This window comes from Phaenicophaeus curvirostris, chromosome 1 (genome assembly GCF_032191515.1).
Source record: "Phaenicophaeus curvirostris isolate KB17595 chromosome 1, BPBGC_Pcur_1.0, whole genome shotgun sequence".
NCBI classification, from domain to species: domain Eukaryota; kingdom Metazoa; phylum Chordata; class Aves; order Cuculiformes; family Cuculidae; genus Phaenicophaeus; species Phaenicophaeus curvirostris.
Genome location: NC_091392.1, coordinates 203,154,407 through 203,181,649, shown reverse-complemented (window position 1 = coordinate 203,181,649; position 27,243 = coordinate 203,154,407). Strand labels below are relative to the sequence as shown.

Sequence of the window (27,243 nt, the reverse complement as noted above, 5' to 3'; positions counted from 1 at the left end):
ATGATAGTCGTCTTCACCAGATGCATTTAATAAACTACGATATTTGTGTGAGAAGCCCTAAAAGGCTGGTGGAAAGCAGTATAGCTGTGGAAAAGAAATTGCTTCCATAAATGGTTGCATATTGAAATGAGGTGACCTTCCCTTCTCCCTGTCAGATCTGGCAGTTCTTTCTAGTTGATTTGCAGGGAAACCTGCAGTCCTACCTGCAGAATAGTTTTCAAACTGTGATTTTGTTACACTCCGTGGCTGAAGAGATCTGCAGCCTGAGGGACTTCCAGGGACAAAGGCATGGCACTGCTGTACTTATTATACCCTGACAGATTATTACTGTTAACTTACCTGCCTGCTTTTTGAGCCCATGTAAACTCTTAACACCTTCTGTATTCTTTGGTAGAACATTCACGGCTTTGCCACTTGCCATGTGAAGGAGTGCCTTTGGGTGTTTAGCCACACATTTCCTAGTTGTGTTTGCTGCTGTTGATTTTATTCCTCCATACCTGCTGTTCCTCTTCTCTTTTTACCTCCTTCTAAGTCAGCTCCAATACCATTCTCGTGCTTTCTTACTCCTCTTCTTTCCCACTCTTTCCTGTTTTTTAAATAGCTTTGGTCAGCTCTTCTCTCCACCGTGATTCCCTTTGTTGTCACTGTTACCTCCATCACATCATCTTTTGATAGTTTTCCTCCCTTTAGCCTTCTCACCTTTGCCTTATGATTCTGCCTGGATCATCTTTGATTTCTGCTTCTACACTGCCCTTTTGTACTTTTCAAGCTGCCACATTTCTTCATGCCCTTCTATTAATTTCCACATGTAGACGTGTTTGAGTTCTACTCAGTAGACATCATCCATCCTGATATTTGGCAACTGCTCTCTGATTTCCCTCTTACTCAGCTTCTCTTCCCCGAGAGCCCTGACCTTAATCAGTCTTCATCTCACTTGCTGGTTGTTCATGTGGCCTTTCCATATGTGCTCCAGGTTCTAGGAGGTTTGCAAATGTGATGACCCTCTCTTCTGGTGTCTGTCTTCTCTAGTAGTTCCTCCTTCGTTATTTCAAGAATCTCTTCAGTCTCCTTCTATGACAACATTTTGCACAGCTCTGCCTTTTGCTTTATTCCTCCTCTTATCTGTGGAGAAATAGCATCTGTGAATACAAATCAGTGTCTGTACTAATGAGTTTTATTGCAGTCAATCTACTCCAGCTCTACCTTTCTATACAAATTACAGTCTTAGCACACATTTAATGGATTAGGAAATTCTCGAGAAAAAAAGTTCAGCCTTCCTTGCTATCCTCTTTCACTGTCTCTGTGAGTATCACCACGATCTCTTACTTTAGCGTATGGCTTAGTATTGCCATGATCACTTACTGGTGCTTATCTAAATTCTTCTTAACTCTCCTTCTGTCCCTTGGTTTTCCACAGGTGACAATTTAGGTGTTCTCCCTTTCCTAAAGAAAACCTTTCTGTAGCTTCTCTCTGTACTAACATTCCCTAGTCCTGTTGCACATTTTAACTCAATTCCCCAAGTAACACTAACTCTCAGCAATTATTCTTAATTTGATTTTTTTTAATTTGCTTTGTATTATTTTAGACCTGAAAAATTGTGGGTTTTATCAATTGCTTGGTCTAAAAGATCTTGCCTTTTATAAATCTTTATTCTTCTTCTTCCCACTTGGCATATCTAAGACATGCTTTTTCTATTCGTGCACATAGATAAAATTGTTATCAAGGGATATGATTTTTAGTTCTGACTTCTGCTGTGTCTTCTCCACCTTCCTTTATGAGTGCCATTTTGCCCCATTAGTATCTATTCAAAATGCTGCTGCAAAGTACCTCTCTTCATGGGTCTCTGCAAGCTCTTAACTTTTAGCACCCTTCATGGTCTCTTGTCTTTCAATTACTAACAAGAGCTTAGTTTTCACTGGTTGTTGCCCACTTGCTTATTTTTCAAACACCACCGTGATAATTTTTTTCGGCCTCAGGTTTTTCCTCACACTAAACAAAAGCTGCTTGTGGATGGCTGCCAGTCTGTCTCAGGAGCTTTTTCAGTTTCTCCATCCAGGATCCCCTTTCCAGCAATGCCTGTGGAAATACAAGAGGGTGCTTCCTTGTCCTTCATCAGGCTATATTTGTATGTTCTTCTGTGTCTCCTAATTAACCCGTGTGGCCAGTAGGTTTCTTCTGCAAAATTTAGTAGAAAGGGATTCATGGCTGGGGAAAGTGGGTTTGACAACAACAAAAATATTAATAATAAATGACCCTGCAAGCCTGCAGCATCAGTCAGGTGTTTTTTTTATTTACTCATTATTCATTTGCATATTTGAACAAAAATGAATCTGTCGCTGCTGATAAATAGATCCTGAACGAAGGCAGACAAGGTCTTATTCTCACAGCAGGTGGTTGAGGCAGTGCCATGAGCAGCAATGCTACTTCTGCATTTCTTTTCCTCAATTCTGTACGTAGAAGCATCAGTAGCAGTTAAAATAACCTCTGCTGTGAGGAATTAATTTCATATTTTCCCCCCTGTAAATGTTCTATTTTACATGAGTATTTTGAACAAGCATTTAGAGTACAGAGAAAACATGAAAATCTTGTTGTAGGACAAGTGCTTAATGCCAGTGTTGCTGTTTCTTGTGTACGGAATACACATCAGTTGTTTCAAGAAAGAGCAGAAGTAAGCAGCTTACAGAATTACATGACTTACAAGGTTTTCATTCTGATTATTTCCTATCAGTGCTGCCATTGATCTGTTCATTCTTGAAAAATACATCGTTTAATAAGCAAAGAGTGATCTCTACTTCCAGTCTGTGCTGTGAATAGTAGTGGTGGTGGTGGTGGTGGTGGTGGGACACCTCTGCTGTGTCACGACAGAGGATGCAATTCTTTCAGGCTCGTTCAAAAGGGCCAAAAAGTGATACAGAGAAAATTCTCTTGTGTTCGCACCATCTCTGTGGATACGTGCTGAGGCTTCCCAGAGAAGACTGATGTCTTGGAAATGTTTGAACACAGATACTACTTTGGAGAATTACTTTTTGTATTTGAGCTTACAACCCTGACTGCTGTGAACCTAAAAGTGGAGTGGAAGAGGGAGTATAAAGAGGCAGTCCAAGGATTACATGTGGAGAATATAAGTTTAAAAAATGTTATGCATTGTGGTTTTTGAGAGGGCCTTAGACTTTTGGACATGTCTGTTGGTGTGTTCAATTCACCCAGACCTTTTTACTAACTTTTTTTTTTTATAAGGCACAACAAATATTGCCCTCCTGTTTTTTTTTTTTAACCTGTACTGCTTGCTCACTTGCCAGCAAAATGGTACCTGACAACCTAGCATTAGAAAATTTCAAAACAAAAATTGTTTGGGCTTTTCTAGTTTGAAGCCTTTGCATTATTAAATACTTTGAATCAATTTTGTTTCAGACAGGGATTTGATGCGCGTTGTAGCATCCCTGTCTGGCTGCTGGTGTGGCAGGTGTGGGAAGCTTTATGCCTTGCCAGAGATGAAGCTACTACTTTGCTAACTCAAATGCCAGAGACTTTTCTTTTGGTACTGAACATCCTAGATTTCATCTTTTATGGCAAATAGAACAACTGTGTTAATAGAACAACTCATGCTAATATTTCATTCCACTGGAACTACTAACTTGCACTCCTGTGCAATCGGTGTACAAGCAATCTCTAAAATCAAGAATATATACAATAGGTTAAACTCTGTCTGTTTGACAAAATTTCTTATATTTCTTTATATTTCTTATATTTACTTCCAGTGCTGCCCGCCTCATAATTTAGTTTCTTTTAAGTTATATTTTCATGTCTGAAAATTGAGCTATATTTATAGTTAACAGTATAGTTGTTTTATGCTGACCTTTCCACGAGAAGTAATTTAGTCTGCCCTTTTGTTAAGGTCACATTGATAATTGTGGCGAGTAACACTTGAAAAATCTTATCTTTAAAATACATGTTCCACATGGATCATATAAGAGAAAATAAAAAAAAATGAAAAGCATACGGTCTAGTTGTGAGATGTACCCATTATAGTTCAAATGCAGATAAGACCAAATACTTCTTTAAAAAAAAAAAAAGAGACGTTCTCTGCATTTCATTTTGAGGTAGATGAGATTGTAATTGTGAATTTACCAAATCATATTATCTTTCCTTATACGCATTCATTAGTTTGCTATTAGTTCTGGTACGGACCAAAAGTACTTTGTAGAGATCAAGTCTACAGATAAAACATGTGCTTACGACTATGAAAATGACAGAAGCTTTACTAATATATAAAAAGCTGAAAAGCAGCAGTGAATGCATGAAAAATTCTACTGTTTTTATTTTTTCAATGTTTCTGATCTGTGCTTGCAGCAGGAGCCATTTCCAGCACAAATTGCTTTGTTATAGTTACACAGCAAAGATTTGAATGTCAGTATAACATGCATCAGCGGGTGCTAGTTTGAAACACAGGCTTACCCATTCACTGACCATAAAATGCAGGCTATTTAGGAAAGCCAAAAAAGAAAATCCAAGGTTCTGCTGGCTAAACGAGGCTAATTATATTATTTAAGATGTCATATTGCTTAAAAAAAAATAAAGAAAAAATGACTGGATGAAGTTGAACCTTTATGTGACTGCTAGTGATTGGGAAAGGTGAACGCTTAGAACATGAAACTGAGAATTATCTGTCCCTTTTGCTGAAAACCAAAAATTGTATTCTCTAACGTGATGTGAAAACTAGGAGCTATGGCTAACTCCTCCCAGAGCCTGAAGATCGGTTAGATCATCTTAGCGCAATGCTTTCGTCTGACAACCTACAACCCTGGTTTCTCCGGTTTTGGATACCAGCCTTCCTGACCAGACCCATGGAACTTGGCCAAACCTTAGTTTGTGTCCACATCATCCTCTTTTTGTGGTTTACCTTGAATGCATCTATGTGCTTCAGATGAAGAGAACAGAAGGTCAACAACAACCTGTTCTCTGCTCTTCCCACCCTTTTGTGTATTCATCCAAATTACCCATAAGAAGAAGCAAGCCTTAGAGGAAAGGCAAAACCAATTGTGGAATGGACATCTTGGACCCGTAAGAACTAATGTTCAGTGTTGATGCAGATGACAAATAGATGACAACAGGAAGAAAGCTTGCATGACTTGGTCACCACTCATGAAGGTTAACCTTGAAACAGTACGGTACCCATGTGGTCAATGTGGCCTTTCGCCTCGTAGATTGCAAGATCCTTCCCTCAATGGAAATGGTGCTTTATGTGTTTGGATTTGAAGGCTTTTGATGAGCATTAGACGGTCTTGAGTGCAGTTGTCCAATTTTGGCATGATTTAGGCAGCTCTTTGCATGTCAGATCAGCACTTGGTTTGCTCCATTGGCTCCCAGTCAGTTTTCATATCATCTAAAGTTTTAGTCTTGATCTTCAAAGCAACTGCTGCATCAAACACCCCAGCTACATCAAAGCTGTGTTTCTATTTGTGAACTGTTAGAATAGATATATTCCTTTGGGGCAATGTAGATGATAAAATATCGGAGCAACTATGCGTCGGCTGGGGACGCAGTGTTGTGGGAGTACAGGCTGTGAAAAAAACCCTGTGTGGCAGTCGGGTGAATCCAGACTAATATGTTTTGAAGGAAGTTCTACGAGACCTCTGTTTGTGAATATATTCTGTCACAAACATAATGCAGAAACAACTCCATTTTTTTATCTGAAAAATAATTGTCAACAGAAGAAAACTAATAAAATTTTGAGTTCTGTCAGATCATGAAAGGGATTTTAACTGTCCTTCTATATGAGCTGTAGTATACTGATTTTTTAGAAGTTATATACTTCCGTAGGGTAATATCTTACCAGTATTTGAAGTTTACCTTTTCTTATTATTAATATTACAAACACCACTTACTTGCACAAGCCATGTTATTAGCAAAAGCTGAAGGGTGGCATAGCTCAAAAGGAATAATATATGACTGTTGATGGACTAAAATCAAGCCTGATCAACTTCTAGACAAACCTTAGAGGTTTTGGTTTTAGCTAAACAAAATATTCCCCCTCTGTGCTTTATAAAGTACTATGACAGAACTGATAATGCCAAAACAATTCTTCCTCCTGCCTCAACCTGTTTCCTGGGAACTGATAAATTACTTAAAGCATCGAACATAAAGATTGTAAGTCCAGAAAATTTAATTGGATTTTAAAAAACCCTATTAAATTAGATATGCATTATATATGATAGTAAATATGTATTCTATAAAATAAATCTTGGAAAATACAACATTTTTCATCTTTATGCAGGTTTTCATGCTATGTTTTTTCAGTTCTCCCTTTTTATCTGGTGGTAATAAATAATTTTCATCTGAGTGCCTAATGCCTGGTAGAAATCATAGAATTGTAGTATGGTTTGGGTTGGAATGGACCTTAAAGCTCATCTAATTCCAACCTCTCTGCCATGGGCAGGGGCACCTTCCACTAGATCAGGTTGCTTGAAGCCTTATCCAACCTGGCCTTGAACAGCACCAGGGACTGGGCATCCACAACTTCTCTGGAAAACCTGTTCCAGTGCCTCACCACCCTCATTGTAAAAAATTTCTTTCTTGTGTTTAATATAAATCTACCCTCTCTGCTTAAGACTGTTACCCTATATCCTATAACTACGTTCCCTTGTAACAAGTCCCTCTCCAGCTTTGTTGTAGACTCCTTTAGGTACTGGAAGGCTGTTATAAAGTTTCTCTGGAGCCTTCTAAACAACCCAAACTCTCTCAGCCTGTCGTGGTAGAAGAGGTGCTCCAGCCCCTGATCAACTTTGTGCCCCTCCTCTGAATTTACTTCAAAAGATCGATGTCCTTCTTATGCTGATGGCCCCAGAGCTGAATGCATCATTTGGCTCTTTTGAACATTTGAGTCACTTGAGTGTTTTCTTAAAGGTACATACATTTTTTAATTTTAAGCTTCTCTCAGCCCTTCTAACACGTTTACCTGAGTTCTACCAGCCTTTCAACCTTCTTTATGTAGAGAAGTTGTCATTATGTCTTGTAACAAAGGCAACTAGAAGTTGAATTGGAGGTATGCTGTCAAGAAGCAGCACAAAAGCTCTAAAGGAACCTGCCTTGTTAATCTTATCTGGTGTGTGTTTCCAAAATGACTACAGTAAGGTCAAGGGCATTCATTGTTGGCTTGCTATAGTGTGGAGATTGAAGGCAACGAGGTTTCCAAAACTTCCAGGACAGAAAGTTTGCTAAATTTTTCCATAATGTTGAGTTTGCATAAGAAGAATCTCCTTACGCCTCCAAGGGAGACCATGTGTATGCAGAAATATTTTTGTCTCGGTGTCACGTTCAAACTGAAAGTCTTCATGTGAAGTTTTTATGGAACTAGATTGCAAAATACATGGGCCAGTCTGGTGTTAAAAAAGAGAGAGCTTGTCGCCCCTGAACAGAAAGGCAAGGTGATTGCCACTGAATCCTGTTCCCCTGCCTGGCCTGATTTGATGTCTGAATGGGTTTCCTTCCACAGCTGAACTTTGTAATAAGAACACACTCTAAAGCAGATTGTTGCTAAACTTAAAGTACAGGTGGTCAAAATCTGTTCGTCACTTAATCTCTTCTTTGATAGCAGTTGCCTTAGGAAGGGTTTAATCCTGAAGTCTACAAATTGCATCCTATTTGTATCTGAAGAACTTTTACAAGTGTTATCTTGAACGTACAACTAAATTTTTTTCTCTAGCTCGTATGGTGAATAATGTAATGTTAAGTCACAAGGTTTCTTTTTCCTGACTAGCTGATAGAAATTTGAGCAAATGGGGAGAAATAATGAGTTTCGGTTGTTCAGCTGTGGATGATAAATGTTCATGTTTAAGGCCTTAACAATTTTAAGGTCTTACAGATATTTTAATGCATATGTAACTGGTGGAACTTACAAGAAATATGACCTCATGATTCCTGATGTATTAGAGGCATCTTTCCCAATTACTTCTTTTGTCGTAGTAAGCATTATGTTGCACACATCTCTGCAAATTTTCTGCTGGGAAAAAAGTGAATATGAATGTGTGATGAATGGAAAGCTTTGATCTGTGTATGTGTAATTCTTATGTGTGCATCTATAAATGACAAAACTTAGGAAACAAAGCAGCTGCAACATTTTACTGACATAACTACAAATGTAAATGGACAGCCCTGTTCTTAAAAGATAACTGCTAATAAATGCTAGTATTGGAAAACTCTGCATAATGTCACACATACATGTTAAAAAATACTTTGATCCATACAAAAGCTTTGAGTACTACTTCTCTTTTTTGTCTCTTTTTTTTTTAATATATAATGAGTATGCACCAGTTGTATTGGAGGAATAGATGCAATGAGAGAGACAAGTAAAGAGCAAATATTTAGTGCTTGAAGGCATTGAAATAAAGTATCATTTAATGCAGAATGGTTTTCAAATATGGAAATTAATTAAGAAAAAGGTGACCTTCAAAATAGATTCCTCTAGAGTTAGTAGTGCTCTGTAAAATTGTTCTAAAAGATGAGCTAGAAGATATTTTTCTAAGCAAACAATTACTGTAAAAAAACTCACAAAATCAAACCCAACTTTGGTATGAGGTCGCACCTGAAGCTCCTGGTAATCAATGTGCTTTTAGTCAGTGGTTATGTCACCTTACAGAGTTTACGGTGCTGCTGAGTCTGATGATATATTTAGTTATTTTTATATACCTAGCTATACAATTACCTTTACTAGTATTATGAAACAGTCAAGAACAATCTGTGTTTAGTATGTTTGTCTTCTGCCTTCTGGTTCCAAACCGGGATTTTATCCCTTTCTTCTGCTGCTTGCACTGCAGAAGCATTACTGGATAAGCAGTAAGGAACTCTTGCAGTGGTGAATAATCTTACTCTTGACCAGCTCATTTCCTTTTACTTACTCTATTTACAGATATAAAAGTGACTTTTGATTGGTTTTTGTTTAATTTTGGTTTTTTTACAATTTTTGTTGTGGTGAGGTGTGTGCAAGCAAGTATTGTGTTTTTTTTAAAACTTGGTGATAGATGCAAATGTGAAAAATCAGAACAAAAATGAACTTTAAATATTTAATGATATGAAGTTTTTCGTAGAATGAAGGATCATTTAAATGAGCACTGTTTTGGAAACTTAGCTGTGTGCGCGTTGATTAGATATATAAACAAAAGGTACTTAACCTCTTTAATCATAGTTTCTTTGCATTTCTTTTCAGCATAAATATACATAGATGTATGGTTGACATTGCTAAAAAATGTGTGTAAGCTCTTTGTTAGCATGTTTGTGTGCATATGCCTTCCAGTATGTCTGCTTTCTTCATGCCTGTTAGCACAAATTTACAAAAGTGGTGCCGTCAGTTCAGGACCACATGGAGCAGAACCTATCTCTGCAAAATCAGTCAGACTTATTATGTTATGCAAGACCTTTATGGATCAGCATCTTCTGTGCCCTCTTTGTTAAGGAATTAGCTGGGCGTTCCCACACTGCGGGGAAACTTGCCAGTGCCAGCAGCTCATCCTGAGACGTGCTGTGGGGACAGAGGGAAGCTGAGCCCCACAGAGGAAGGATGAAGAAGTCTGGTGGAAGCCTGAAGAATGGAAGCCTCCTCCTGAAAGGAGGTTGTAGAGAGGAGGGTGCTGGCCTCTTCTCCCAAGTGACAGGGGACAGGACAAGAGGGAATGGCCTCAAGCTCCGCCAGGGGAGATTTAGGCTGGACATTAGGAAAAAATTCTTCACAGAAAGGGTCATTGGAAACTGGAACAGGCTGTCCAGAGAGGTGGTTGAGTCCCCTTCCCTGGAGGTGTTTAAGGCACGGGTGGATGAGGTGCTGAGGGGCATGGTTTAGTGTTTGATAGGAATGGTTGGACTCGATGATCCGGTGGGTCTCTTCCAACCTGGTTGTTTTGTGATTCTGTGAATGTCTGTCACTTGTGATAGTTGACTGGAACTGCCTTAGGGGAGTTAATCCAGCTTAAGCAGAATTTTGGGTTTTGACTGCAAGGACACCCAGATGAGTTTTAAATCAGGGATATTTAGTGAATTACAGTTTATAACAGTGATTAGTGTGTCTGCAATCTAGCATCTGTTTGCCAGTGTGTTTCTGAGAGACAGTAAAGCTCCATATTACTTATAACAGTTCATCTCAGAGGACTGTTTATTAGTTGCTGCCTAAATCTCTCTAAGATTTGGTAGATTGGCATGATGATATTGGGAAGGTAGAATTTGAATGTAAATCCTTGTTCTTCCTTTTTGAATACAATTTTTTCAACCTTTGACAGCCTTGGAGGAGAGCAGTGGTGATGGCAGGGATACAAAGATGATCAAAGGGCTGGAGCACCTCCTATACGAGGGCAGGCTGAGAGAGTTGGGGTCGTTCAGCCTGGAGAAGAGAAGGCTCTGAGGAGATCTTATAGCAACCTTCCAGTACCTGGAGGAGGCCAACAAGGAAACTGGGGAGGGACTGTTTACAAAGGCTTGTAGTAATAGGACTAGGGGGAATGGGTATAAATTGGAAAGGGGTTGATTTAGACTACATATTAGGAAGAAACTCTTCACAATGAGGGTGGTGAGGCACTGGCACAGGTTGCTTAGGGGAGTTGTGGCTGCCCCATCCCTGGAAGTGTTCAAGGCCAGGTTGGATGGGGCTTTGAGCATCCTGGTCTGGTGGGAGGTGTCCCTGCCCATGGCGGGGGTGTTGGAATTAGATGATCTCTAAGGTCCCTTCTAACTGAAACCATCCTATGATTCTATGTTTTCCTGGCTATACTGCCAGTGGCCTTTGACTGCGGTTGAGGGCAATGTTTTTTGTTGCAACATGCATATTAACGGGGTTGTGACAAGTAGCATGGTCTTGTTTGCTTCTCTTGTAACTCTCCATTTGTCACCTGGCAGGCTGAAGAGGAAACAGTGGCCTTTCTTGCTCACAGTGGAAGTGAAGAAGAGTTTGATCCAAGTACTCTTCCAGATCCTGATAAATACAAAGATTCTGATGAAGAGCAGGATTCAGAAAGTGAAGACAGCTATAGGTATGTACACATCTTCCACATTCATTTAAAAATGTTCATATTTTTTAGAAACTGTTCTGTTGAGATGTTAATTCATTTTACAGTCATTCTCTTGCTCCTGCAACTATTTGTTTGTGAGGTAGGTGCTGAACAGAAATCTGTGCTAGAAATCTGTGAAGCTGTACGAGGAAGGTTTTTGAGTCAGTGTTGAAATGATCTTGGTGAGACTGTTCCACATGAAAAAAATATTTACTAATTCCCTGGATGTTTCGTGTATTTCAGAAATACTTTTCTCTACTGTCACATTACATGTTCTGTTTGAAACAAGAAATGTTGAAGTCTTTTGAGGATTTGGATAAGCCCCCTGTACCTGTGATATGTTAAATAAATCTGTGCACAGTGCAACTTGATAAGTTTTATGATTCTGTGTTGCTCAGGCTCTTCAACACTGCAAGTGAAGTGGAATGCGAGTTAGAATTAAATATATAATAAAATTAAAAATGTTAAACTTTTCTTCTTAATTTAGAAGTGGTTTTCATTGTATAAACCAGAAGGATTTTGTATCTTGTAGTTTAACAGAAAGCACGGAGTGGGGTGAGGAACTGTAGTTTATGACAACTTTATTTCTTCAGCACATACATACAGGAAGAGTGAGAGATGCTGCGTGAAGCCCTGTGTGTTTTTTGTTGTTGGCTTCACGGTGTATTTCTGGCAAACAGCCTATTGTGTAACAAATTAAGAAATATCATCTTGACTCTTAAATGGGAGTATAGATCTTTATTTTGCTCTCTTCTAGGTGTCTAGGTTCATAAATCTCTTGCTTTTCATGTCTGAATTGGTTAATCCTAGTGGCTAGACTGTCCCTAACCATGTGTAACTACACATTGTGGGGCAGAATGTAGGACTGGATGTTGGGACATGGATTTAAGGACTGAAGAGCTCTAGGTTAACAAGCTGGTGATCATGTCCCCTGTAGCCTCATCACCAGTGTGCTGAGCGACAGAACTGACAGGGGTGGGGGAAATGCATTGCTTTTTCTGAGAGCAGTGAACTGCTCCTTTTTTGTGCAAGGAGGAGAAGGAGGGTAACTATAAGAAAATTATAGTTCCTTCTGGTCCATCACTTCCCTAAGTTTATTCAGTATATCCACTCCATGTAAAATGAATTAAAAAAGCTGTGTAAAATGTCAATACAGCTTCCTAAAAACAAACAGAAAATGAGATCTGTCAATCTTAAACAAGATTCTTCCAGTTCCTTCTGTATTTATGGTTGCTTGACTCTTTGACCTTCAGCCTTTAGTTGGGGAAACTGCATAGTTTGTTTAGGAAGTTCTCTTTTAATGAAGTTTAAACTTTGGTGTTTATTGAGGAGGGCCATATAAGAGGATTTGTAGGTTGTTTTTCCCATGCTATTGAGTTGAAATATATCTCTCCCTATTTGATAAATGTATTCCCTAGTGATATTCTTATATTGCTTGTAGTGGAACCAGGTTAATAATTCGAAACTGTATTCTCAGCTTCCACCAGGTAACATCAATAACATGGTTAATATTGTCTTTTTAATATATGAGATTCTGTTGAGTAAAATCTGGATATAAAGTGGTGATTTGAGTAGAGGATCTTCTAAAACCCTGTTTTGTTTGAAGGGGCCATCTGTTTGGCTTAGTATTAACTAGGAGACAAGGACCAGCAGAAAAGTGTATTTAGCAATTCTGCATTTACATAGGGCATTAATGGAAATGCCAAGATAAGTATTTCAGGATGATCATGCTTCTCCATCTGGGACCATAGTAGTGCTGCTTCTGTCCTTTTGCCTTTGAGAGCAAATTCTGAGCTGACGTTTGTAGTAATGCTTTGCTGCAAGTAACGAAGTAGAGAGGGACTTTTGATAGTTATTTGTAGTTAGTTTTGTGGAGGGCTTAAAGTAAATTGAGAAGGTCTGAAGTAGAGCTTTGGTATGTGATCACCACTTGTCTTGTTTATTGGGGTGTGTGTGGGTGCTGAAGGACAGATTCCTGGAATCCATTAAGTTAATGGACAACTGAGCTGGTAGGAAGGAGTTGCCAGCAACCAAGAATAGGAAACCTAGTGTCACAACATCACCTATTAAACATTTAATTGTCTCAGGCATTTCCTAATTACTACTGAATTGTTGTAGACTTCCTGCATTTCTTAACCAAGATTTTGCATTATTTCAACTTGTGTAACTGCTTCAAGGCCAGGTTGGATGGGGCCTTGGGCAGCCTGATCTAGTAGGACGTGTCCCTGCCCATCGCAGGGGAGTTGGAACCAGATGATCTTTAAGGTCCCTTCCAACCTAAACTAGGCTAAATTAAACTATGCTAAACTAAACTATGCTATACTATTCTATTCTAATAAGTATTTTGGAAAAAGTTATGGGGTCAGTCAGGTTAAAATTGGGCATTTTTGCTAGTTTACTTTCAGTATCATTAAGTAACCATTTGACTAGGGGACATGACTCCTGTCTGATTTTTATGTATTCATACACCACTATTTGTATTGATCCGTTCCCAGAGGATGACAGAAAGACAAAAAGTTACCTAAGCTTTAAGAACAGAAGTTGACAGAGAAGGACAGATCACTGGCAGTGGTCATCAGTGCATATTTGGAATCTGCGGTGACTCCACTGCAGTCGGAGTGTCTGTTCTCAAGAAGAATTAAGGCTCAAAGAAGGTTTAGGGCCTTGATAATTTTCTGTTACTATGAAGTAGGTTGGAAAAGAACATGCAGAAAAGGAAAACGGGAATTTAGTAATGATTTTTGACAAAGTGTTTTCCTCCGAAAATCTCAAAACACTTTACAAAAGAGATCAGTGTGATTTTTGTAGGCAGGTATGTGGACTCATGTAGTAATTTGTCTTTAGGTCATGGCAGTGATACATCTGGGAGTAAAATTCAGGCACTGAGAGGGTGCATTCAGTGCTCCACCCCTAGACAGATGGCATTACCTTTGAAGCTACAACAAATCACATGTGGTAACTGATTTTTAAATAATATTTTTCTTGTTTTCAGTATGCTAGGTTTACACATGTAAAATTAATACCAAGCAGACACAGTTTAATCCTTTTTGGTTTTCCCTTTTATTAGACGTGTCCTTATTTGAGTTACTTTTTGAGGGAATGTTTTCTGGGAACTTTGATATCTACAGTATTTCAGTTATCTCAAGGACATTAGTCTTGAATGTAATCTGTGCTGAAGGGAGTAACTTTCAGCACAAAAAAAATAGGCGCTATATATATCATTCAACTAGAGTTGAGTTATGGGTTTTTTTCTGCCATGTATTACGACTTGTCAGATTTTGATTTACTAAGTGTACTTTAAGTATGTTTTTTGGACTATGCTTGGAAGTGACTTCAGAATGAAGTGCAACAACTGAAACGTTTTCCATGGTACACTACTATCTACACTGTATCCGTGTATTTGAAATGCAACTTAAAATCTAGGAGGGTTTTTCCAATGAAATTTTCTTTTTTTAAATTACGATTTTTTTCTTAAGCCTAGCAAAGGATCATTTATTTGGAAGGTTGGATTTTATTTGGTCTGTGCAACTTAGTCATGTGTGAAAGCTAATTTGTCTAAAACTCATTTTTCAGATTTTTAGTAGGAGATGCCAACCAAGGTTCATAAAATAAAACATATTTTTTAAGATTATATATATATATATATATGAACGTAGGATCTTTTCATATGTCTGAAAATGCTGTTAATGATTGCTTAAAATCTCAGCTTTATTCAATTCTTTAAAGGGTAGTCTTGCAAAGAAACTGTCAAAACATAAATTTTATTATGATTTTTATATGCAATATCAGCACATTCTTGCCATGCAAACCCTGCTGACTGTTACAGCTATGGGGCTTTTTTTGGCATTCATTTTATGACTACAAAGTTGCAATTTGGTTTCAATTCCTTAAGTAAAATGTTTGTGTAAATCTGTCCTGCTCCTTTTAGTGCTCTGGGGGTGTGATCTGGCTGGGTCATTTTTTAGGTGTCAGTTTGAAGGGTTGCACTTTCCCTGGCTAGGGGCGAGATATTCTTGGGGTAGCAATCATGTCCCAGGAACTGGGATCACTTGAAGCTTTATAACCAGCTTCTGTCAACTTCAGGACACTATACTGTTATACTTTTTAATACTAGGAAAGGTCTTTAACTTCCTCCAAGGGGATTCTGAAAGGATTTTCTTCATTTTTCTAACTTTACACGATCGGACTGAATCCTTTCTTGCTTTTCATTCTTGTCTGTGTTTGCTGGAGGATGAGGGCAATGGGTAGTAGATGTTTTCAGCTTTTTTTAGGAAGGCAGGAGGACAGAAATTTGGAAAGTGAGTCCATTTGCTTCAGGTTCTTCTGCAGCACTTAAGCTGAACAGAAGTTAAAAAGTACCTAAGGAGCAGTTTCAATCAGCCTAGCTAGACCTGACTTCCAGAGCTTCCCTAGAAAAGACCACGTTAGTGTAGGCACTGCTCTGATGAGGAAAGTACTACAGATAAACCTGCAATATCAAAGACAACAATTTTGAGTTTATTATCAGCGGTGATTTCCAGAGGCAGATAGTAGGGACGCTGATATTATCTGGTAGCTGGGGGTAGACCAGGAGTGGATTTGACAGTCATTGCTAAGGGTAGTAATTAAACTGAAGTGAGTAGTGAGAACAGTTATGACAGGTATGCAAAGGGACGAGGAGACAGAAAAGCTGTGGGATGCTCAAGAGAGCAAGAACTGTGGGCGACAACGTTCTGATACATAAATTTGGAAGATGATAGGGTCCAGGATAAAATTAGATTTCTAGGAGTGCCTGAAAGGAATGTGTTGAAATTAAGAGCCATTGATGGCTCCGGTGCTGAGCGCAGCATGTGGTGGATAATCCTGTGCTGGCTTGGGCTTGCCTGGGGAACATCAATCATGTCTTTATAGGCTAAACGGATTTGGCCAGAAAACAGGCTTAAGCCCTGGCACATGATTGTGTGTATTGTCCACAACTGCTATGACTTCAGATGGTGCCAAAAAGAGCTCTTCTGGGCAATGTCCCACTGTATTTTGGTGTGGTAGGACAGGCCAAGGACTTTCCCAATAGGCAATGTTGATGAAATTGCATTTCTTTTAGGTGCACATGGGTGAAAAATGTTGCCATTTGTTCTCTAGTTCTGAAGTCGGCTTTGAGGCTCAGTGTAGGTATGTCTGGAAACTTATGAGGTGCTCTGAGCACCCCTTAGGTGGCTTTTGTGAAAGCAGAGGCACAACCAAAAGAGGAAGACGCAGCACAGGAAATTAATTTAGGACTGGAAAAAGAGGAAATTGATAAAAGCAGGAGACTTTGAATGACCAGTAAGCCTACGGGTAAAGGAAAGTGGTAGCTAGGGAGGCTGATGGTGAGCCTAAGGCGATGGAGAAATGTTACTGATTTTGTGTGAGGGAGGAAAGGGGTGGAGGGGATGTATGCATGAAAGGCAGAGAGAGGATGATGGGGATCTGGTGGGTCAAGAAAAATAAGTATGAGACCAGGCAAGAAATCTTTCTGCCAGTGGGAAAGAGGATTTTCTGTTAAATCAACACTCATGTCTCATGTACCTCTCCTTGAGCTGTCACTGGATTGTATGATGAGTTGCTCTTTGGGCTGGGAAATATTGACCTAAAGATTTTAAGAAAAGCAAATCAGTTGATAGTAGCATATAGTGAAATTAGGCTTGTGAGATTAAGTGATACAGCTCTTTTATGGTTTACATTTCCAAAATTCAGAGATTTTGCTGCAAATGTTGGATTGAAATAGAAATATATTGGTCTATGCTAGCTACTACTTGCTTTAAGAAGAAAAAAAGTGCTTCTAAAAGGGATAATTCAAAGCAAGTATGTGAGACCTAGGGTATCTTTCTTCAACAGTCTTTAAAAACATACTATCTCCCCATGGTTTAAGAAGTCAAAAACATTCTTAGTCTTTTCTCCCTCCCTCTCCGTACTTTTTTTTAATTGGGGGAGCTATACCAATCATGAGTTAAATTTGCCTTTGAATAGAATTCCCTTCCAGCCATACCTCTACAAGCAGAGTAATTAATGACTGCAAGCATGTAATATGAGATTAATTTTTGTATATCTAGCAGCATTCATTGTATTTGGTTTAAGGCTATCAATGTAAATTGTTAATGAGGTGAAAAATTTAAGTGTATCGAATAGGCTGGAAGAAAAGCAGCTGGATTTCTTAAATATTCATTTTGCAGTCAAATTGAGTTTCTGATATTTCTAATCCCTCAACCTCTCTAAATAAAAATGTTGATGAAGAACAAAGTTATCACTGACCTCAACATTGCCTTCCTTAAATCTCTAATAGGTCCAACTGATCACATTAACTTTTAGATCAGCATGGAAAAGATCTTGGACGTCAGGGGAAAGAAGAAACCTGTTCTGTTTTTGAATTTTTGGTTGATCACCAGTTGACAGGCATCCAAGCAGCAGTCAGTAGTGCTTGGTTATGTACCTTGCTTTATTTATGAAAATTGTAAGCAAATTGCAGTTCTTTATACCATCTTCGTATACCAGGATGCTGATGTTGACCTGCTAAGATTTATGTGGTTCTTAGTGCAGTTGGCGTTACCTTGTCTTTGGAGATGATCATCTGCAGCTCATGGTATTCCCTCTAACATGTCATGTCAGTGACTTTGTGAAGGCTGGAACTTAATGTTGTGATGGCCAGACTGCAAGACAGACTTTGTAAAAGGTCTCTGTTTCTGGGCTTGGTTGTGCTTTTTAGCTGCAAAACTGGACGTTGAGACATTAGATCGCTTTTGAATGAGATGTGTTATTCTCATGCCATGTAAGTCTTCATAATAGTTATACTCTAGCTCACTGCATGAAATGGGCTTGACAGTAGAATTTCATAATGAAATCAGTAACCTATGCTGTGCAGGTCAGACTAGATCCTTCCTGTGGTACCTGTGAATTTGTCAGCTACAGAAATTACCTTTAAAAAAAAAGAAAAAAGTAGTGTATCATCGTCAAGTGTATGCATGAATGAAGGAGAAGTGAGAGAAGAACTTACCGAAACTCTGCACTTCAGAAATAAACTGTCAAGAATTGGATGGTGATACTGGTCACAAAAAAGAAAAGGAGATGAACAGATTTGAAGAATGTGAGTGTCAGACGAAGCTGAGGAGGAGTGACTGAATGCAAGGATTAGGTATGTTGTTAGCAGCATCTTCAAAGGCAGCAGCACATTTCAGAGGTTAAGCCTCTGACAGCAGGACATTCAGCAAAATCAAAATGGTTTGATTGAAGCCATGGTCACCTCCAGCTGAAGTAGTTTTAACCCAGAGCAGTGATACTTGATCCATTTAAGAATCAATGCCTGAATGATTTCCATTTTCAGACTGGTGTATAAAGATGAGTTAAAATTGCATAGCTCACATATACTGAATAGAAACTCCAGTGGTCCAGGGCTGGGTCAGGTACTGCTGATTTCTGGTCAGCCACGTCTGTGACAGGAATTGGGAAGAAAAGTGCTGCTACATCTGATTTGAGTCCACTGCTACTTGTCCACTGGAGCCTTTGGAAAGTAAAGGGGACCTGAGAGCAGAAGCAAGATGTTGATGGTTGATTTGAGTGCTTTTTCTCAATAAATCTTCTTCCCTTGCAGTAGGAAGAAATCATACTCTCTTGCTGGTCTGGTTTCTAGTTAAGTTTTTGTTTTTCTTCTTCCAGATTCTGGCACTTAGCTTCAAGACAGACTTGTCTTTTGCTTTTAGTACAGCTAAACCGGTATTTCATTGCAAGTAGATTATTCATCCCTTTTCCTGCAATTGTTTTTTTAATAAATCTAGTTTTAGAGCTATTTTGATTTACATCAGCATGATAGGCAGTAAGGGAAGTAACGCACCACCATGTATTTTGATTACCATCTCTGTATTCTCTAGCATTCTGACAACAAGTAAGAAAGAAGCTGCACTGGGCCTTATGGAAGGGACTGCAGTAATTAATCTTCGTTAAGGTTGCTGCCATGGCCTTGTGAATTAAAATTTATTACATGAAAAAAGGTTTGTGGCACAGCATGTTTGATTAGAAAAATGCCAATACTTATGGGATAAATTATTCCTAACTTTTTTGTACTGTATTTTATTAGCAGATTTATTCATTATTGCAGCCTGGAAACTTGACTCATGGCCTGCAATTCAGTGGCAAGGGCAGATTATTTCCAGAGCATTGCTGGTAAACCGAGGCTCCAAAGGAAGCTCTGATATCAATGTTAACTGAAGCAGCAGCCGTCTAGAGATCTTGCAGGACCACGTTGTTTCAACAAGGGTGACTTGGCTGTGTGGACGCACATTTCAAATGGCTGACTCTCAAGCACTTAAATCAAAACCTTACAGCTTGTCAAGACATACCTTGAAGCTGAGAAGCAAGTTAAATACTAACAATTAAAAGCTTTCTGGTATCGCTTCAAAACACACTTGTGAGATTATTTTTTAGTAGTTAAATTAAGAGAGATTTGTGGTGTATAGCTGTCAGGGTTGTAATTAGACACCCTGTTTCTCACATGTCATTCATATGGAACATTCATTTGGAACAGGCTGCCCAGGGAGGTGGTTGAGTCACCTTCCCTGGAGGTGTTTAAGGCACGGGTGGACGAGGTGCTAAGGGGCATGGTTTAGTGTTTGATAGGAATGGTTGGACTCGATGATCCAGTGGGTCTCTTCCAACCTGGTTATTCTATGATTCTATGATTCTATATGTGCTGGCATTTATTTAAGGGACAGGATTCATAAGTCCTGCTTTAGTGTTTGAGTAATAAACATTACCTATTAAATGCTAGCACCTTCCTTTGTTGTTACAGCTGTGCAAATGGTGACCACAGAAATTACTGTGCCTGTTGATAAGTCGGCTGCTAGTACCTCCTTGCCTGTGTAAACACAGCCTGTCCCAGTAAATCCTTTCATCAGGCAGCTTCACACTGCGCAGGTCATTCAGGCGGCTGAAAAGCTAAATTGCACCAGATGGTGAAAGGAAGGAGTTGTAATCCAGCTGCACATGCCACTTTCTAAGTGTTATTAATAGGAGACGAAGAGACTTACTAGCTTTGATTTGAATCTGAATTATAGGGCTGCTTTCTAACTGCGTCGTTCTGTTAGAAAATAGTTCACCTTAGAATAACTTTATTTTGTTTTGGCTATTTGTGGATGCCAGCTGGTGGTGCATCGGTTTGTGTGTTTGTGAGGAGTAAGGGCCATTTATAATCACGGAAAGTGACCAATGGTAAAGAGATAATCTCTGCAGGGTGTGCTGACAGGTCTTTGGGCGATGGAGACCAGGGAGGAATTAATTTAATGTAAGTGCAGAAGTGGTCCCCATATAGATGCCCTTCTGCACATGCACCTGAGAATTACCCCTACTGCATCTCGTCCAAAGAGCATTCTATCCAAAAGGTGAGGAGGAGCACCCAGATGGAGTACAGGGTACCCTTCGCATCATGCCAGGCATCCTGGTGATTGTGGCTGCCCCATCCCTGGAGGTGTTCAAGGCCAGGTTGGATGGGGCCTTGGGCAACCTGGTCTGGTGGGACATGTCCCTGCCCATGGCAAGGGGGGTTGGTACTGGATGATTTTTAAGGTCTAACTCAAACTATTCTATGATTTTCCAGCTTCCTTTTAAAATTACCACTTTCACCCTTTATAAAAGCTTCATTTCTGCTCCTCTGGAGTGGAGGCCCATCTCCACCTCACCCAAGCCACTGCTGATAAAAACCCATCCCGGAGGAACAGGGTTAGGAGATGGACTAGCTGATCTTTAAAGGTCCCTTCCAACCCAAACCATTCTACGGGCAAGCAAGGTCTGTCTTCTCTCTGTGTTTCGATATTCTGAACAACTTATTTGCACATTCCACATGAGACTCTGCTTTCCTTCCTAAGTTGCCTTAATCAAATACTGTTTTGCTTCTACTTTTTGCGCATCGTGAAAACACAAGCCATTAGGTATCTTCATCACTCTGTGGTTTTGCTGCCACTGCCTCCTGTGTTATGCATTCCTCCTTATTCACCTGTCCAGCTTACAGCCCAGTAGGAGTCAAATTACTGTGAAAGTTCCCCTGCTGATGTGTAGATACATCTATAGTGTGCACTTCTGTTTGAGCACTGTGATTCCTCAGTAATAATAAGAAACAGCTGGACTCAGCATAATCTTCCCACAAAGCTTAAGATGAAAATTCGTCGTAATAGTGTCTATTTGCTTTTGTTTGGGGGAAAAATTAGAAATCTCACAGTTCCTTCTGAATTTGTTTTGTATTTAAGTGTTATATCTTACACACATCTAGGCCTGTGGGCCTGTGAAACTCCAAAAATTAATATAACTTGGTATTTAAAGTCTGCTGTTTCATAACTTGTGAGATTTCTGTATTGTTTTAATTGCTAAGATGTTTTCAGCTAATGTCCTAGCTGAAGCATTACTCAATTATGAATGCAAACTGGGCTTCAGAGTCCATTCAGATGCTGGAAGGCTATTCAGATGTTGTAATTGGCTTTTTTGCAAACAAGCTGAAATGCTTTTACTTAGTAAGATTTCAGCCGTACACTTTTAAAGTGAACCCCCGTACTCTGTTCAAAGCAAACACCATGAAACTCCAGTCCATACTGGCACCGGTCACTTAGAAAAGTGAGAAGTCTTAGTATTTTAGAGTATTTTCATATACTGTCAGTATAGCTTCAGCATTTATGGAATATCTTAAGCAGTAGAAAGAGAAACAGAGAGACCTTTCCCCAGAAAGGCAATAAAATAAACATTAGTAGCAAGCACTGAAAAGCCGTCCCCATGCAAATGAAAGTTCAAAGTTGCTATATCCTTTGAAATTTCCCAGTTTTAGGAAGTGTTTGATGCCCAGTCACCAGCTATTCACAGAGTCATAGAATGGTTTGGGTTAGGAGGAACCTTTAAAGATCACCTGGTACAACCCTCTGCCATGAGCAGGGACATCTCACTAGATCAGATTGCTTGATGCTATTTCTTTTGGACAGGTAGGGAAAGATGATAATATAAGGTAGAGTGTTAGGTTGGTTTTAACTTTGGGAATGCAAGGTGTTTCTCACAGGATTTCCCACTTCTCTCTGTGCTGTAATGAGTAGGCAGGGGTTGGCATTGTTCTTCCATGAAAGGTGGGCTGGATGAGAATGGGAGGTAGGTCATACGTCTGTAGTCCAGTACAAGGCCATCAGATCTCATGTTATTCCTTTGCCTTGATGATGGAGAGTCAGACAGAAAGCTCCGAGTATGAGCCAGGAAGAGGAGGAAGCGTCGTGCTGCCAATTCTTCTTGAACTTACTGAAAACTGCCGTGTTTTGGGGTTAATGGTTGGATTAGGCTGATTTCCAGTGAGTAGTGAAACCAGCATTTCACATACTGGTAACCAGTCCTATTAATGGAAAAATGAGGTGGGCAGCTGAAGATGGCTTGAATTGGACTTTGGGTTTCTGTGCTGTGTTGGTTTGAAGGACAGTATTCCACAGTTGGAGCTTTTTGTTATAGCTGCTGTTTCTAATTGTTAACTCTCTAAACAGTATTTCTGAAGGGAATATTTCAGAAACATTACATTTACACTTAAGCAATTATAAAAATAAAGGCAATTAAAAAAAAAAATCTTGTTGAGACTTTTTTTAGCAAATTGAATTTTCTGAATTGAATTTGCCAAATTGTAATTGAAAACATGAATTTTACAAAAACCTAAGCTCAGTCTTTGAAGTTCCATTTTAATTTTTGTGTTATTCTTTAAAATACAAAAATGAAGAACTGAGAAGGCAGTTTTGTTTCAGTTAGCTTGTTTGGAGAGCATGGTTTGGGATGCCAGGGGTTGCATCTGGGTTTTTTTGGTATGAATTCTTCCCTATAACATATGACAACCAGTTCTTTATATCCTGGTACATGAATATTATATCTTAGAATAGATTTTGTGCAATTAGATTATTTTATTCTTAAATAAGATGATTTATAGCAAATTTTCAATGCTATGAAAAAAACCTGCATGAAGATACAGGAAAGGTTGGGCTTTCCTCCTGTTCCAGTCATGTGGCCATGTGATATAAGTCAACTATTAAAACAGACATGCAGTTGTTTCATCCAGATTGAAGGCTGCAAAAGACTACTCATTCAAGTCTTAAGAACAGCAACAGAAGAAATAGGAATTTACCAGGGAAAATAACTGGATTTGGGTTTTCATTTTCCTCTTATGGCAAAGAGGTGAATAGCCCCCAAGGAAATTTTCTGCAAGAAGGGGAAAGAGTGGCTTGAATGAGATGGACCCAAATCAAAACTGTATAAAGTGCAGGATTTGCCAGTTAATTGGCAGTTCTCATATTTTTTATTTTTGTCACATGTTTATTTCAGACAAGATCTTGAATGCATGTCAGGGTCCACTGACGCATCACTAAATCAGTTTTGTCAAGTTGTCTGTCACTTTATAAGGCAGCAAATATTAGATAAGACTGAAAGCAATATCTTCATGTACTGTAATCAATTAAGACAGCAGAACATTCGCCACTGCCACAGCCTGAGAGCAGCTCTAATTTAGACATTGAGTTCATCAGCTTCTATTGCTTCACTCTTCTGAATTGTAATTTTGTTTGCTCTTATCTTGACGTAAATTTGCTTTGTTTAAAATGAATTGTTTGATTATATGATGATATTGATTACCACGGTTGTTAAAAAGACTAATTGATTTGTTTCTGCAGTGAACTTGAGGAGAAGAGTGGAAGAAAGAAGAGAAGCTATAGCAACAGTGATGCCACAGAAGAAATGCCACTGAAAAGAAAGAAGGCAAAACTCAGCCAAGAGGAGGACCCCTATTTGCCATTAGATACTGGGCTTTCTTTGGCAGAGGATGAAGAGCTTGTACTACATCTGCTCAACAGTCAGAGCTAATTATTTTTCTGCAGTTTTTTTTTTTTTTCTGGGACAGCTTCAAAATTTTGTCAGTAGTCTACACAAAATGAATTTGGCAGCTGGGCAGCTGGGTACTGGTGGACACAGATAAATGAGTTGCATATGCAATGGGATTGTCTGAGGTTGGCTCATAGATTATAGACAATATTTGGTTTGATTTATAAGGCTTTCTGAACCAACTTTCCAACCTAAATCCCCAGATGTCATTTTGCAGTAACACGTACATAATTGAAGATCTCCAAGTTTTGAAGCAATTGTCTTTTTTAATTTTAATCTTGCTTTAAATAAGGACAGGATTTTCCTTTCTTGACTGTGTCAGGTTCGTTATTCTAGAAGATAAATGTGTACTAAAGTTATTGAAGAAGAAATGCTGTTGGCAGCTCAAATCATATTACTTAAACTGCATTTTTTTCTTCTGTGTATAATGCACATATTTTAAAAATATTTTAATAAAAATTTCTGAAGCCTAGGTGTGAACTTTGGGTGTCTTTTTCAGTTTTGTTATGAAAGCATTTACTTATCCTCCAGTTATCATTTCTATTATGATTCTGTCACTAGTGTTAGGCAATTCAGAAAAACATTTTTAGAAGCTAAAACTTTGAATCCTGCATTTGGGTAATATATGAATGAGAACACAAGGATGCTACAAAAAAAGGTAAAGCATAAAACTGCTTAATAAAATTGGTTACAAGGTAGACTTTGTGGCAGAGTTACAACTGGAAGCGAGCTACTTTTTTTTTCTTGTGTCGAAATATAATGAAGAAAAATAATTTTTGAGTGTGTTTTGAGGTTTCTTCCCATCAAAGCTTGGTTGTTTGTCTCACAGTTTGTGCGCGCTTACCCCTAGCTGCTGCTCCTTGATGAACAGGAACAAGACATATGCTGTGCAAGTCTTTTCCTGAGGAATGGAAGAAGCAGGCATTCTTTCTGAAGCAAACCAAAATAGTAATACAATACCAAATTCTTAGTTATTTAAGTAGATTTTCTTCTCTTACTTGTACCCAAATGCCAGCTATAAGCCAAGTTAATTTGAATTAATTAATTTATAAGCTATAAGCTGTCCTTTTACTTGCCTTCTTGACTACTCCCTTAAGAATATTGGCACTTTGTTCAGACAAAAGCGTGGTGAATCCTTGCAGGCAGTATGGAGAATGATGAACGTTCCTGGGAGTTTTATACATCTCTGAAACTACCTAGGCAAGAGGAAGGCTGCTGGGCAAGAAAACTAAAAAAAGCAGAGTTTTGCTGGCACTTTTTTTGACAGACAACAGGCATATAAAGTGATGATGATTTGTTTTGAGTAGACTTGTGACTTAGTGAAGTTTATATGGCAGTGTAGAGTATAACACTGAGTAGGTACAAATGCCTGGGGGCTTTGCCCTGTTGCTTCTTTTCAGCAAATCTTAAAGTATACATTGTCTCAAAAAGCCGCTCGTTCTTCCCATCACCTATATGAAGAACACATTGAAGTAAGTACTCTTTTTTATTTTCCTAGTGTCGATTTTTTTTTGTTACAGAAATCGATTGGCGCCAATTCAGTACAAGCCTTTCTTCCTCTCCCTGTACCCCATGTTATCTTTTAGATCAGTTACCCCAAACTGAAATTATAGAGCAAATTCTTGTCTCCAAATGTTGCTTCCACTGTTCTGCCAGCAGGCAGGGGATCATCAAAACAATATTATAAGGCAGAGCACATCTGCCATCTGCTCCTTCCTGACAGTGTGGAATGAGAAGAAATGACTGAGTTTCACAACCAGCTAAACATGAAAGATGGGACCTGCTTTGCAGCTGATGCACAGAGTTGTTTAGTCTACAGTACTGCAGTAGGCCTGGAAAATACTGTGATCTGGGAATAGTATTGCAGATTAATCTATTAATGAAGAACTGTTTGCTATGATGACATTGTGACTGTGCTTAGGTTGCATCATGTGAACGGCTGAAGTGAATGTGATGAAGTGGTGTCAGTAAATGCTTCTGCGCTGGGGTAACAGACATTCTACTCCTGCCGTTGTGGAAGAAAGCAGTAAACTTCAGCGTAAGGAGCACCAACAGCAGAAAGATACTCAAAGATGAGCTGGATGTAGATGATAATACGTATGGTGGGATGTAGATCTTATTCAGAGTTAATTGTAAATTCATAGTGTACTTCATGGTGATCAATTGTTTTGTACATCACCTGATGTCTTTCAACTCAAATCTTTGCTCTGAGGAGGCTGAATGTAGTTCGCTGGGGCAAGTAAGTAATAAAGCAGAAGATTTACCATTTCTTACTGGGATGTTCTCATTTGTACACTGGATGTGAGAGAACTATTATTACCCAGTAAGCAGTAAGACTGAAAATTAAATTGTGTTTATTGAAAGGATTGCACTGCTCTTCTATTCTTGTGATGTTTTCATTGTCTGTGTAAAATAATTTTTCCAATATTCTTACTTTTGTGTTTTGGGATAATAAAGATTCTAATTTATTTATATTCTCTGATACAGAGCCATTGTTTCTCAAATCCTCGTTTGTTCATCTGCTTCATAGGTGGCTGTCCTTGGGAGGATGGTGTATCTAGAGTGTGACAGAAAAAGAAAAGCCAGCATCCAGCATTTTGGGGCAATGGCTGTGGTTCTGAGTGGTCATTCCTGTGAGCTGTAAGTCTGGTTTAAGAGGCTCCTCACAAGCCCTGCGTTTAGCTGTGCTTCTGGAGTAAGGAAAAAAAAAGTGCAAAGCACACGAAAGGAATATTAATCTCAGAAACGCAAGGACTGACGTGCCTGAAGGGTGTTTTCCAGGCAGCTTGTTTGTATTTCATACCCATGGACCTCTCAACCTTCTGCCAAAAGACCTGGCATGTGTGTCCAAGGACTAACTGGCAGGTGGAGTGGAGCCAGCTTGGAATGCCACCCATTGTCTCCATTTCTCTTGATCTCAGGTATGGCATGTGCTGTCGTAGCATCAGAACAAATCCCAGGCTTTTGCAAGTTTGTATTTCACATGCTTTATAATCCAAGCTTTACACAGGAGAAATGGAAGTGTGGAAATCATTTGGCTTGCCTGTAATCAAAGATTTAATTGGTGACTTGGTGTAGTTGAATCTACAAAACTAAAAAGTGGCCCTGTGTGAACCTCATGAGGTTCAACAAGGCCAAGTGCAAGGTTCTACACCTAGGCTGGGGCAATCCATGGTTTCAATATAGGATGGGGTTGATGTGATTGAGAGCAGCCCTGCAGAGGAGGACTTGGGGGTGCTGATTGATGAGAAGCTTGATGTGAGCCGGCAATGTGCGCTCGCAGTCCGACTTGAGCTGGCCACCTTGTAGGCCATCTCTTTCCTGTGCTGCATCA

The 27,243-nt window shown here is 39.1% G+C and overlaps 1 protein-coding gene across 1 annotated transcript in view; it reads left to right on the top strand.

Annotated features, from left to right (window-relative positions):
- Nucleotides 1-24,381, top strand: part of DDX10 (DEAD-box helicase 10) — a 193,405-nt gene extending 169,024 nt beyond the window's left edge. Inside the window, exons 17-18 of the mRNA XM_069883490.1 lie at nucleotides 10,879-11,012; nucleotides 23,702-24,381. Coding sequence (XP_069739591.1) covers nucleotides 10,879-11,012; nucleotides 23,702-23,891 — 324 coding nt within the window. The 3' untranslated portion in view covers nucleotides 23,892-24,381. The remainder of the gene's footprint in view (nucleotides 1-10,878; nucleotides 11,013-23,701) is intronic.
- Nucleotides 24,382-27,243: the final 2,862 nt, after the last annotated feature.